We start from the raw sequence: 14925 nt of genomic DNA on the forward strand, positions 1-14925 counted from the left end.
TATCCCAAGTTTCTTAATGAAAAATAGAAAAGGCTCTATTTAAATGGATCAGAAACCTGTTTTTTCTGATCAGTATCATTCAGTTCCTGCTGTAACATCTCCACCACACGGGTCCGGCCCAGCAGTGCTTCCTCGTTCTCTTCCACTTTTCTTTGTAATGATTTCACCATCTATAAAATAAAACAAAATACAAGATAGAGGAAACAATGAAAAACCTAAAGAAAAAGTAGGAAGTGCATGGGAACACAACACGATCAGAAAGGAAACCAAAATACTGTAAATGCTGCAAATGTAAAAAAAAACAAATTGTTGCAAACCCTCAGATCAGGCCTCCTCTATGCACAAGAAAGACGCATTAGCATTGTGACAGCACTGGAGCTTTGTAAAATCTGGAGAATGTTGACATGCAGCAATGTTTGAAGAGGAACAGAAAGGGAAGGGAGAAAAACATGCGCACACAACAGATACATACAAAGGCACTCACTGTGCAGATTCACAAGATATATGGACCTCATATGCACATAAGCAATCGTGAACATGCACATATGCTTCCACACACCAGGATTTTTAAAAAATGAATAAAAATCAGACTGCAGAGATCCACAGAATTTGGTTGACCCTTTTTTGTAATCAAGTCCACATGAGTGTCTATCAACCTGGCCATTCTGAAAGTATCCATATCTATTGCAGTCACGTGGGAAAAAGTATATGGACCTGGGCTCATTATTAGCTACAAGGGAAGGTTCAAAAGACTTCAATTGCTTTCACTTGAGTGTCGGAGGCTGAGAGGCGACCTGAAAGAGGTATATAAAATTATGAGAGGCATGGATAGGGTGGATAGTCGGAGTATTTCCCAGGGTAGAAATGTCAAATACTAGGGGACATAGGTTTATGGTGAGAGGGGAAAGGTTTAAGGGAGATATGTGAGGGAAGTTCTTTTTACACACAGGGTGGGAACACACTACCAGGGGAGGTTGTAAGAGCAGATGCTTTAGAAATGCTTAAGAGGCAATCAGATGGACACATCAACAGGCAGGGAAGAGGGATATTGACCATGTGCAGGCAGACATGATTAATTTGGAATGGCATCATGGTCAGCCCCAAAATTCCTGGGCTGTACTGTTCTATGTTCTCGGTACATTTAGAATATCTTATTGTTTTGTGTTCTCAACGTACTCCCAGAACTCAATATGCCTCAGTAATAACTTAATCACAATGAATAGATGCTTTTGGAGCAAGATAAATTACTTCAAAGTCATTTGCAGCTTCTGCTGGATGATATCCTTTTATGTTGTCCACTTACAATTGTTTACTATTCCCTCTTCATAAATAAAACGGTACACATAAAAATCTGTCATATCTCAGCCCTTCTACATAAATATCCAGGTCTTTCTGAGGATGGTTATGCTTCAGTTGTGGCTCTGTGGTCACACCGTCGGCTCAGACCACAAGGTTGTGGGTCCAACTGACACCATAGACTTCAGCACGTAATCTCGCGTGATACTTCATTGCAGAAGGCAGTACCATCTTCTGGGTTAGACATTAATTGAGGCCCTTAGCACCATCTCAATTTGGCACTTAAGATTCCTTGGCAATATTTTAAAGAATAAGGGAGTTATCTCTGTAGTCCTGGTCAGTATTTATTCTTTGACTAATGTGATTGAATGAGATGATCTGGACATTACCGTTTGTAGGAGTTTGCTTTGAGAGATTGGTTCCTTCATTACAACAGTGACAGAACTTCATAAGCATAAAAACAAAGAACTGCGGATTCTGGAAATCCGAAACAAAAACTGAAAGTGCTGGAGAAATGAAGCAACATCTAGAGTGAGAAAAACAGAGTTAACGTCGAGTCCAATGACCCTTTGACGAAAGATTATTGGATTCGAAACATTAACACTTCACAAGCACTTCATCGGTGTAAAGTGCTGTGAAACACCCAAGTTTGTGAAAATGCAAGTTTAAAGCAAGCTCTTCTGTAGCTATCACACACATTTGTGTCATAAATAAATTTAATTTAATTTACAGACACCCATATCAAAATTAAATATTGCACATAAAAGATTAAGAATTTCACTGGCTATGCTTTCTCAGGCTGAACATTTCTATTCAGCGCCATCTCTGTCTTCTATCACTTAGCCATTTCTCAACTTATTCAATTTGTCATCAGTTCCATCCGACTTTCACCTCCCTATCAGTGATCCATTGTTAGTTTATTACTAGCCCTGCAACACTTACCTGCTGCAATTCTTTGTTTATCTCAGATCCAGATGCCAGCTGCATGAGCTCTTCCTCATGTTTCTGAATGTGCTCTTGGAATCGTGCATCCTTTTCAAGAATGACGTCTTGAACAGAACGGAGCTGTAATTACAAAACATGAACACATAATTTGGATTGCAGAAGGATTCAGCTACAAGCCCTTTGCCTCTAGGATCTGTCACCAGAGTTCAATGTGAAATTAGTCTGTATGTTTCCGTTTGATTATTTCTACATTATATTGCTTCAAATTCTGTAAAATTTCACACCAAATTGCTAGTCCTGTTTACAAGATTCACATGAAAGCAGATAGGGATTGGAGTAAACCCATGTACTCATGCTGTATTTGTCCTGAGTGTGTTTCATGGGTCAAAGCATGAAATCTTCATCTAAACCATGCTGTCCTTGTTTATCTTTCACAGAAAACCAATCTCTTTACCTGCTGTGCATGTTCAGTCTCTTTCTGCTTCAGAAGTTCATTGGTAGCTTGAAGTTGGTCCTTTGTACTATCTAGAGCTGTCTGCAGGGTCCTACAGTTCTCCTCCTGCTGCTCAAGTTGATTCTTAAGTTTCTTGATTTCATCTTGCTGCTCAGATGTGGAGCTTTGTATTAGATGCACCTGTCAATGGAATTTCAGGAAGAAAACAATACAATGTCATTGAGGTTGGCTCTCTAGTTGATGGAAGAATGTAGCAAGTTAGAAGCTGGTTTTATCAAATTTGAAACAAAGAGAACGGATAAACCTTTTCCGATTGAAAGGATTCTGTGTGGACTGAGTTTGGAATGTCTCAACCCAGTTCTCCACAGAAATTAGACCACATCACTAAACTGGCTCTAATATTGCACAAAATTGGCAATTTCACTCAAGAAGAGCAATAAAGTATTAATAATTCAAGGCTGTTACTACTGTGGAAATTGAATGCAATTCATTAAAACCTTTAACCTCTCAGCAAAATTATGCTCTATATGTATTGGGTTAGTTTGATCGAACAGTTAAGAGGGAATTTAATGCTGTTTCTCATAGAAACATATAAAAAAAGTGCACGAGAAGGCCATTCAGCCCTTTCAGTCTGCTCTGCTATTCAATCTGATCATGGCTTTAGAACACAGAACATAGAACTGTACAGCACAGAAATGGGCCTTTTGGCCCACAATGTTGTGCCGAACATGAAATTAAATTAAAATAATCCCTTCTGCCTGCCCATGGTCCATTTTCCTCTATTCCTTGCATATTCATGTGGTTATCTAAAAGTCTCTTAAATGCCCTTATCTTATCTGCCTCCACCACCACTCCTGACAGTGTGTTCCAGACTGCTACCACTCTCTGCATAAAAAACTTGCCCCCACATCATCTTTGAACTTTCCCCCTCTCATCTTAAATGCACGCCCCCTAGTTTTGGACATTTCAACTCGAGGAAAAAGATTCTCACTGTCAACTCTATCTATGCATCTCAATTTTATAGGCTTCCATCAAGTCTCTCCTCAGCCTCTCCTGCTTCAGAGAAAACAACCCGAGTTTTTCAAAGATAGCAAGAACTGCAAATGCTAGAGTCAGAGACAACACAGCGTGGAGCTGGAGGAACACAGCAGGCCAGGCAGCATCAGGGTAACAGGAAAGTTGATGTTTCGTGACCCTTCTTCAGAAATGGGGAGGGGGAAGGGAGCTGGGAAATAAATAGAGAGGAGGGGTGGGGCTGGGGAAGGTAGGTGGGATGGTGATAGGTGAGTGCAAGTAGGGAGTGGTGAGGATTGGTCAGTGAGGTGGGAGGGGCAGATAGGTGGGAGAGAAGATGGACAGGTTGTGTCAGGTCAAAGAGGCAGGGGTGAGAGGGGGAGTTTGGTCATGGGATGAGGCCGGGGGTGCAGAGATTATAAAACTGATGAATTCCACGCTTAGGCCATCGGGCGGTAGGCTCCCCAGATGGAATATGAGGGGCTGCTCCTCCAGTTTCCGGGTGGTGTCATTGTGACACTGGAGGAGGCCCAGGATGGACACGTCACCCAGGGAGCGGAGTGGGAGGGGGAGTTAAAATGGTTGGCGACTGGAAGGTGTTGTCGTTCATTGCATACAGAGAACAGATGCTCTACGAAATGGTCTCCGAGTCTATGCTTGGTGTCACCGATAACAGGAGGCCACATCGGGAGCAACGGACAGAGTAGACAAAGTTGACAAATGTGCAGGTGAACCCCTGTCTGATATGGAAAGCTTGTTTTGTGCCTTGAATGGGGGTGGGGGGAAGGCGGGAGGAGGGAGAGGAGGTGGTGTAGGAGCAGGTGTAGCACTTCCTGTGGTTGCAGGGAAAGGTGTCGGGGGTGGCGGGGTTAGTGGGGAGTGTGGAGCAGACGAGGGAGTCACAGAGTGAGCGGTCCCTATGAAAGGCAGATAGGGGTGGAGACGGAAATATCTCTTTGGTTGTGGGGTTGGATTGTGGGTGGCAGAAGTAACGGAGAATGATACATTGGATGCGGAGATTGGTCGGGTGATATGTGAGAACACGGGGGATTCTGTCTTTATTTTTGTTGGGGGAAGGGTGTGTGAGGGCAGAAGTGTGGGAAATGCTAGAGGTACGGTTGAGGGCATCTTCAATCACTGGAGGGGGTGGGGTGGGGGCAGGTTACATTCCTTGAAATAGGAGGACATCTGGGATGCTCGGGAGTGGAACGCCCCACCTTGGGAGCAGATGCAGTGGAGGCAGAGGAATTAGGAGTATGGGATCACATTCTTGCAGGAGGGTGGGTGGGAGGTGGTGTAGTCCAGGTAGCTGAGGGAGTCGGTGGGCTTGAAATGGAAGTTTTTCTAGCCTCTCCTTATAGCTCGTACCCTCTAATCCAGGCAGCATCCTGGTAAACTTTCTGCACCCTCTCCAAAGCCTCCATATCCTCCCTGTAATGTGGCCTAGAATTGAACTCAATACTCTTGTGTGGCCTAACCGAAGTCATATAAAGCTGCAACATGACATACTGACTCTTGTTCTGAATTCCCCGACCAATAAAGGCAAGCATGCCATATACCTTCTTCACCACCCCACCTACTTGCATGGCCACTTTCAGGGAGCTATGGAAATGAACCCCAAGATCCCTCTGTACATCAATGCTGTTCAGTGTCCTGCCATTAACTGTACACTTTTCCTTAATATTTGATCTCCCAAAGTACAGCACCTCACACTTAGCCAGATTAAGATCCATCTGCCATATTCCGGCCAAATCTGCAACAGATCTATATCCCACTGTATTCTTTGACAACCTTCTACACTATCCACAACTCCATTGATCTTATTATCGTCTTAAGACTTATTAACCCACCCATCTACATTTTCATCCAAGTCATTTATATATTACCACAAACAGCAAAAGGTACCAGTACGGATCCCTGTAGAACACCACTAGTCACAGACCTCCAGCCTGAAAAGCACCTTTCCACTACTACCTTCTGCCTTCTATGGGCAAGCCAATTCTGAATCTGTGCAGCCAAGTCACCGTGGATCCCATTTATCTTAATCTTCTGGGTGAGCCTACAATGAGGGATCATTTGGAAAGCCTTACTAAAATCCAAACATTCAATGTTTGGCCTCAATTGCATTCTGTGAAAGAATTCCACAGGCTCACCCCTCTCTGGGTGAGGAAATTCCTCATCTCAATCTAAATGGCCTCCCCTGTATCCTAGACTGTGACCCCTGGTTCTGGACTCCCTGATCAGTGGGAATATCTTTCCTGCGTTTACCATGTCTCATCCTGTAAAAATGTTATGGATTTCTAAGAGGTACCACTGGTTCTTCTAAACACTAGTGAATTGCACCCACATTACTCTTCCTCAACGAGGTTTTCTGGAACTGTATTGAGGAAGTTTTATTCCATATCCATTTTTTAAAAGTCGTGTCACATTCCAAATTACTTCATAGAAGCTTAATAAGAAAAATCAGACACTGATAAAGTGATATTAGGACAGATAACCCAAATCTTGGTCAAAGAGAACTTGGAAGACACAGAGAGAGACAGAAGTTTAAAAAAGGAATTCCGGAGGTGAAAAGTCTCATCAGCTGAAACTGTGATCTAAATTGTAACCAAAAGTATAGAGTTGAAAATCAGGGACAAAAAGAAGACCAAAAATAAGAGAGTGCAAAAATTGCAATATTGTGGAGTTTGGAGGAGCTCAGGGAGACAGTGAGCTGTGCTGCCTTTTGAAAAGAAAACTAACAGGATATTGTTGTGTCGAAGTCATTCCACCTCATACTTGATAATGGCTCACTTGGTGAAGGGAGCTTTAACTCACATATGGCAGCTAATTTCAAACCTTCCCAGGTGCCTGTCAAAAGCCAGTGGCTAAAATTACGGTGGATCAGCAAAGCCTAACAGGCAGTAAATAGAACAGAATTCGATAGACTATAATCCGATCAAAGCAGGTCAGCTTTAAAGATTAAAAAGAAAAACTGGTCACCCTGATTCTACCTTTACTTACTTGTTATTTTAGACACTGACTTCCAGTAATTGGAAAACTATGATAGGTCCAGCTGTAGTCTTTGATGATCAGCTGCAGATTATTGTCGGTGTGATTAGATTTGTTAGCCTCAGGTGACTGAAAATTAGAACTCTTTCCAATTAACTCCAGTTACGAGTTGGATATTCCACCTTGGATGTTTCCTGAACTCTGTGCTGGAAAGCTGCCTGCATAAAGTTACAGGGACTGCGTGCCAGAAAGCAATGAGGATGGGCACTGCAAAGCAACAATGGTTACTTGGCATCCCTTCATTACAAATTTTTGATCTACTTCACTTTTTGTCAACTTGTTCATTAGCGAATAGGCTCCTGCATGGTGTGTTCTGGCCTTACATCTAAAGATTCCTTAATTGAGCCACCAGCATCAAAAACTGCAATTAGCTTATGATGTTTCAAACCAGGTGCACACGATTACTCAGGCAAATGTTTTGAGCTAAGTACTTGGAATCCTTAGGAATATACTCTTATATATAACCACTCACATGAGTTTATCTGTTTCCTTACCTCAGTAGTATGCTCCTCTGGCTGTGATGATGGTATGCATAATGTTTGTTTCTGTAGTTCCTCAATCCGGGCATTTAATGAGACAACCTTTGCTTTTGCCTGCAGCTTTAGTTTTGCCAATTTGGCATCAAACAGCTCCTTCTCCTCCTGTGAAATAATCACACATTCTCTGTTATCAAATGGTGCACTCAAAACGACCCCCTGATGCTTTGATCAGCAAACTACCAGCTTGTGTAGAATCAGGGTCATTCATACCAAAATGGGAATTAAAAAGTGGAACAAAAACAAAGCTGCTGGAAAAGCTCAGCAGGTCCGGCAGCAGCTGTGAAGGAAAAAACAGAGTTAACATTTTGGGTCCTCAGAAGGTTCCGACCCGACGTAACCCGAAACGTTAACTCTATTTTTTCCTTCATGGATGCTGCCACACCTGCTGCGCTTTTCCAGCAACTTTGTTTTTGTTCCTGATTTACAGCATCCGCAGTTCTTTTGGTTTTTATGCGGAAATTAAAAAGTGTAGGGTTGGGTTCAGCTGTAAGCCATGTTTACTCACAAATGTGCCTGCACATGCATGCAAACATTAATATGCATACATTTGCTCTCTATTACAAGAGGGATTTAAAGGCACTGGAGAATATGTGAAAAAGATTTAAAAAGTTGATAGTAGAATTGAGATGTTATACCCATAGCAAAAGAAGGCTATATGCTGTAAAGAAGCGAACACTGAGCAATAACTTGATAAAAGGTCTTTAAAATTACAAATTAATTTGACAGAGTAGGTTTAGAGATGTTCCCACATGTCGGAGAGACTAAAAAAAAAGCAGGCATAAATATAAAAAGTAGTCATTACTAAATCCTGTAGGGAGTTCAGATGAAACTTATTTACTCAAAGACTGGGTGATGAGATCAAAGACAGAATGCAAGTACAAAAATGCACCTCTTACTCATCTAATGAATGAGACTGTTTTGGCAAACAAAGACTTGGGAGAAGTTTAGAATATAGACTCACAAGATTTAAATGTATATAAGGAAAGTAGGAGCAGAGAAAAAATGGAAATCAGTGAGAACTAAATTCAAAAAAAGATACATAGAAAAAATTATTTTGCCTAATAACAAGGGATATTTAGTACAATCGTCAGGTGGATCGTAGAGAGTCTTACTTCAACAGGAAAGTTCAGAGTGATAAATGGTACACCTCTCAAGCTGATCACATTAAACTCCACAACTCACCTTAATTGTGATCTCTTTACTCTGAAGCTGCAAGTCTTTCTCACGTATGAGTTCTTTGAGCTGAACCACAAGCTGCTCAGTCTGTGCCAGACGCTCCGACACATCCTCTGATACCTTAGCACAGGCCTCTACCTCTGGCTGCTGATTGGTCTCCTGCACAATGCAAATAAAGTGGCAGAAAAGGCCAGCACTCTCAAGAGTATAACCCATTTACACTTGTTTTAGCAAGAGAATCTCCATAACAGAATATGTGCTTTAAGTTTTCACGTAACATCCAGGAAATGTTAAAGACAATCTGAAAAACTGCGCAGTTAACACTCAAGCAGGGCACTAGCAGGTATATCTGTCCACCTAATGCAAAATACCACAGAACTCTGAAACAAAAACTGGAAATATACAACAGTCTGGAAGTATGTGAGGAGAGTGAAGTAGTTAACACTTCACGTTGGACGCTTTCATCAGAATTGAGGGATACTTCTCCCAAGCTGAAGGAAGATATTTAGGGCAGAAAGAAATCTGGTGATAGTGACACAAAAACACAAAGTGTTGGAAAAACTTAGCAGGTTTGGCAACATCTGTGGAGAGAGAAAAACAGTATCTCAGAGATTTGAGATCAATGATTCTTTTCCAGTGACAGCGACACTTGGTTGAAACAGCAAGGGTAAATACTTCAACTATTCACATTCAACTACTATTGTTAGGCCCATGTCAATATTAAAAATCAGTTTAAGTAACTAACCGAAGAAAACTTGCAGACTAGACAATCAAACAGCAAATGAAAGTTGGTAAAGGTAAATGTGAGATGACGCGCTTTGATAGGAAAAGTAGAAACACTATAGGACCCTTGTATGTAACTCACCACTTCCTGAGAAACACTGGTCCCGTCTCCACTATCATCCCCTGAAAGATCCTGCAGCACGGTGTTGACACCCTTCGCCAGGTCTGACAGACGGCTCAGCATGGTGGAACTGCTCATGGGACAAGAAAACACAACGTTAGACTATTCTCCTATTAAGATGATAAGTTGAAAAGGGGAGGAGGGACAGGACGTAAATCAGAAAGTTGTGGATAAGGGGACACCAAAACTTGGAATTGTAGTAGGAAAAAAAGCAGGAAGAACAAAAAGAGCCTTGATCTTGTTTTAAACACTGATGGGATGCTTATACAGAAAGTTATGATCTGGATGGTACTGCTGTAAAGGGTGTCAAAGCTGATTCAACAGTGTCTTTCAAAAGGATATATGCTTAAAGAAGAAAACATTTGCAGGCCAATGGAGGAAAAAATATAGCAGTGGCACTATTTGGAAAACTCCTTCAGGCAGCCAGCACTAGTATGATTGGCCTCTTCTAGCATTGGTTAACTCTATTATAGACTGGATAGTCAATGTGTAGGAGGAATGAGAGAACAGTTAAGTCGCATACCAATCAAGGATTGATTAAACAGAGACAAGAAAAGTTACAACAGGGGTGTAGTAAATGAGATATGTGAGATGTCAATTGCCAAAAGCCAATACTAAACCAAAGCCACCTGCTTCGAAGCGAAGGGACACAACCTTCACCAAATTGTGCAACTTATTTTACAACAACATGTACATGTAAAACAACTCAAGACACATCACTGGAACATTATAAAGCAAAGTATAACACCACGTCACATAAGAAAATATTAGGACTGATGACCAAACATTTGGTCACAGAGGAGTGAATTAAAGAAGGAAAATGAGGTAGATAAGGGGAGAGATATAGGAAGTGAATTCCACAGTTTAGGGTCCAGACAACCAAAGGCAGAGTCATCATTGGTAGAGTGATTAAAATCAGGATGCTTAAGAGATGCAAATTAGAGGAGCGCATATTTAGTTGGGTTAAGGTTAGAACAAGGCCCTCATTCAAGGGAAAACACTTCACCATATCAGAATAAAAATCTAGAGCTATCTCCAAAAGAGCTGCAGATCCAAGGGTTCAATTGAAATGTTTAACGTTACAATCAATAGACTTTAATTAGCTAAAAATACTGAGGGACAAGTAACAAAGCCATGTAAACAGCTGAGGAACAATTCAGCTATGACCTAACTGAATGCTAGAACAGATTTAAGCAGTTGAGTAACCTGTTCCTCTGCAATTTAAAGTATTGCCTTAACATTAAGTATTCGACAACAAATCAACATGGCAAAACGATTCCAGAGTACATTTGCACAATTGTGTTTGGATTCACAGATCAAACAGATAATTTTAGCTGCATGTTAAACCAAAAATAAAGCTATTCCTTTTTTTTAAAATTCAGTCTTGGATTAGATTAAATCCTGAAGCCACTTTAAGAACATGCATTAACTCCTGCCCAACACTGTACTCATGAGCCTTAGACGTAAAGAACAAAAGGTCATTGAGTTTGGATCACTGCCCTCATATTTACCGCTGGCTGTTTACATCCTGGTTTCACTTAGTGACTATGACCCAATCATCACAACCCATTAAAGTTAATGATCTAGGCAAGGCCTGAATGGCTGCAAAGAGAGCTCACAAAGCAGGTTTAGGAGCTGAACTTGAATGTTGAGGATCTCGAGTTTACTTCTACAGCTATGTATTAAAGTGATAGAGAGAATCAGGGAATTAAACCTGGAAGTGAAAGGTAGTTCTGTAACTTCAAGTCACATTGGCAGAGCTTTACAGGGCAGCACGATGGGTCAGTGATTAGTACTGCTGCCTCACAGCACCAGAGACCTGGCTTTGATTCCACCTCGAGTGATTGTCTATATGGAGTTTGCACATTCTTCCTGCATCTGTGTGGATTTCCTCCGGGTGCTCTAGTTTTCTCCCAGAGTCCAAAGATGTGCAGGTTAGGCAGGCTGGCTGTGCTAAATTGCCCATAGTGTCCAGGGATACATTGGCTAGGTGGATTAGCCAAAGACGGGGTGGGTCGGGATGGGATGCTCTTTGGAGGCTCAGTTTGGACTCAATGGGCTGAATGGCCTGCTTCCACACTATAGGGATTCTATGAAAACTGGGTAACAGGTGCCAAGGGGCTGGAGTGTAGAAGAATAACTATTTAACACATAGTGGGGAGTAGCTACATAACACGGATGATTACAATAACAAATACAGGAATAGTGATAGGCCATTCAGCTCTTTTAGCATGTTTCTCGACTTAATTAGATAATTGGTCATTTATACTCAAACTCCATTTAGCTGCTGTGACTCCCAAACAGTGAAGTTGAAGGGAACTAATGAAGTGATAAAATAAAAAGAGAAGCTGAACAGTTCATTCAGCTAGAAAGGGTCATGGAATTTTTTTTTTTTAAAAAGTCCAAGAGCAGGTGAATACAGTGGTGGAAACAGATGAAGTAAATTGACAAGTTAACACAATAAAATGGACACATTGTAGAAAGCAAAAGGAAATCAAAAACAAAAACAGAAATTGCTGGAAAACCTCAGCAGACCTTGCAACATCTGTGGAGAGAAAGCATAGTTAAGTGACTCCACTTCAGAACTGAAGGTTCACAGGACCTGAAACATTAACTGTGCTTTCTCTCCACTGATGCTGCTAGAATACCTGAGCTTTTCCTGTAATTTCTGCTTTTGTTTCTGATTTCCAGCATCTGCAGTTCTTATAGTTTTTTCTTGTTTAGGAAAATCAAAGTAGTCAGTTAAGATTAAAAGCAAGAAGTTAAGGACTGACGTAGGATGAACTCTTCTACAAGAATACACTGTTATGGTTGTGTATTGTGGTTTATTACTTAGAAAATGGATCTGTGACTTCCTGTTTAGACAACGTGGTACTCAGGAACTCGACTACAGTAGAGGCTGAAGTTTGGGGATCCATAGGATTTGTTCTGGATTTGATCTGAATAAATCACTTTCCAAGGGTTTAATTGCACTTTCAGTATTAAATAGAATACCGCACCTGAGTTAATGATGCGAAGCAATGACTATGCCAATATTTAGATAAATTAATGAAGAAAATATGCAGATTCAACAGTTAAGTGGCAAATATACTTCAGCATAGATTAATGAGAGGTGATTCACTTTGATAGGAAAAGTAGGAACATGTATAGGACATGTTTCTATACAGGAGGTTCATACAGAATTATGTCTGATTCTGGTTTCCATTCTATAAAGGCAGAATCTCTAGGGAAAGTGAAAAAGAAATTAGATGGTGCCAGAACACAGAGATTACAGGTTCCAGAAAACATATGAAATATTGAACGGATTGGGTTTTTTACTTTCAAAAATAGAAGATAAAGGAGACCTGAAAGAGATCCTTAAAATGATGAATAGATTGGAGATGGTAGATGTGGAATGTTTCAATTTGTGGAAGAACATAAAACTATGGAGTCATAAATAGAAGATAGTTGCAAGTAAGGAGAAATTATTTTACTCAGAGAGTGTGGTGATAATGTGAAACTCACTACCACAGCAAGTGATTGAGATCAATTGTTTAGATTCTTTCAAAGGAAAACTGAATAAGTACTTGAGAGAAGAGAGAATAAAAAAAATGTTATGAGGATGTGATGAAATAACTGCAATTGGATAGGATTTGAGTAAAGTATAAAAACTAGAACAGAATAGCTGTTTGAATGGCCTGTCTCTATAATTTATGTTCTATGCAACTCTCTGAAGTAATCTAGAGACAAAGGGACAGAAATGGTAATATCACCAATACTGCTGTAAAAATTTCATATTGTTATTTGTTCAGTTCTGAACTCAATGTTAAAACATCTATCTAATCAGCCTCCTCCAGTCCAAACTCTAGTCCTCTTTGGGGTAATGAGAATAATAAAAAAAAATAAAACTTTACAATGAGTTTTTAATGTAAACTTTATAATTATGTGAAACAGTTGCTGACCATACATGCAGAAAACAATTCAGTTAAGTGTCTGAATAACTGAACTGGGCTTGTTTCCACTGGTGTATTGGCATAATTGTAATCTCTTCAGTTATCTACAATTAGTCAGCAAATCCCATTAATACTGAAAGTGCAATTAAACCCTTGGAAAGTGATTTATTCAGATCAAATCCAGAACAAATCCTATGGATCCCTAAACTTCAGTCTCTACTGCAGTCGAGTTCCTGAGTACCACAAACAGGAAGTCACAGATCCATTTTCTAAGTAATAAACCACAATACACAACCATAACAGTGTGTTCTTATAGAAACGTACATTAGAAGAAGAGGGAATTTGACCATGTCACACACACACAGTTTAACTTAACATCCAAGTGCTTCTTGACTGAGTATTTCAATGTTCAAGGTACAATAGTTTTGTGGTGTGCGACATTAATGAAGCAGATGGGATTATGTGAAAGCTTCACTGGTCATTTTCCAGGTATCAGCTGACAAATTAGCAGATTTATCAATTTTGGTTTCATAACTTACTCAGATGTGATTTGAACTCATTACCTCTCTGGGTTTGGGACCAGAACCACAAAAAGACATTAAGGTTATCACAGTTCTCCAAAAACAAATACTTTAATACAATAAACCTCACAATTCACAACAGAACAGCAAAATACGAGAGCCTCTGCCACTGCAGACCAGGTTGCAAATATCTATGTTTCAGTCTCATTCAGGTGCTCTAGCTAAAATTGTAAACTGATTCCACAACCTCTGGACACAAAAGAAGATCATGTTTCTCCAAGTTTTCACAATGCTGATTGTCCTCTTGTGGAATTTGAGTTTTTACCCCTGTATCCCATTTCCAGGTTAGACAACCTTTTCTTCATTCTCCAGTGCAAAGGGTTTGGTGATAGGGGATGGCTGGTGATGAGGGAAAGCATGCCGTCAATAAATGGAAATTCAGGACAGTGTTTTTTGACACTGAGCCTTCTGTTCAGACATTACTTCCTCACAACTGATCGTGGAAAGGCACAGGTCAGTGAACCCCTTCTGAAGGGGGTTCACAGGACCCAAAATGTTAACTCTGCTTTCTCTCCACAGGTGCTGAGTTTTTCCAGCAATTTGTGTTTTTGTTTGTGATTTCCAGCATCTGCAGTTCTTTGGTGTTTTTTTGTTCAGCTCCATATTACGGCCAGTCTATGGACAAACCACTTAGAAATTGGGGAGCCAGTAGAATGCACACACAATTGTACCTTATTATAATCCAAAAGGAAAGATTAGCATGTGTATTTCATGACTGCGGCACCTCATCCTATCACCAAACTCCGATGTAAAACTCCTCACCCCACAGCCCGTGTATCTGAGTTCCCATTCACAGGTCCTAGTTTCAAGATGCACAACAGTAGCCCATGGCATCAGTATATCACACCCCACCTCAAATCCCAGAAATGGCCAAGATTTGGGGAGACAGCCAATCAGGTTCCACAGCATTCCCCCTTCCAAAAGCCTTGGCAATTATAGTACACCCCTCCTCCCCCCGCCAAAAGCCTTGGCAATCAGGGTCTCCTCCCAACAAGCTTTGACAATCAGGTCTCCTTCCACCCCCCGCCCCCCC

At 40.8% G+C, this 14925-nt stretch overlaps 1 protein-coding gene across 1 annotated transcript in view; it reads right to left on the reverse strand.

Annotated features, from left to right (window-relative positions):
• The window catches only part of LOC109912097 (golgin subfamily B member 1-like), a 62801-nt gene that overhangs the window by 47382 nt on the left and 494 nt on the right, over positions 1–14925 (reverse strand). Inside the window, exons 2-7 of the mRNA XM_048610114.1 lie at positions 9341–9449; positions 8482–8634; positions 7255–7401; positions 2696–2875; positions 2239–2361; positions 57–170 (exon numbers count right to left, since the gene is read on the reverse strand). Of these exons, the coding sequence (XP_048466071.1) occupies positions 57–170; positions 2239–2361; positions 2696–2875; positions 7255–7401; positions 8482–8634; positions 9341–9442 (819 nt within the window). The 5' untranslated portion in view covers positions 9443–9449. The remainder of the gene's footprint in view (positions 1–56; positions 171–2238; positions 2362–2695; positions 2876–7254; positions 7402–8481; positions 8635–9340; positions 9450–14925) is intronic.

The sequence above is a fragment of the Rhincodon typus genome, chromosome 22, assembly GCF_021869965.1.
Source record: "Rhincodon typus isolate 14 chromosome 22, sRhiTyp1.1, whole genome shotgun sequence".
Classification (NCBI taxonomy): domain Eukaryota; kingdom Metazoa; phylum Chordata; class Chondrichthyes; order Orectolobiformes; family Rhincodontidae; genus Rhincodon; species Rhincodon typus.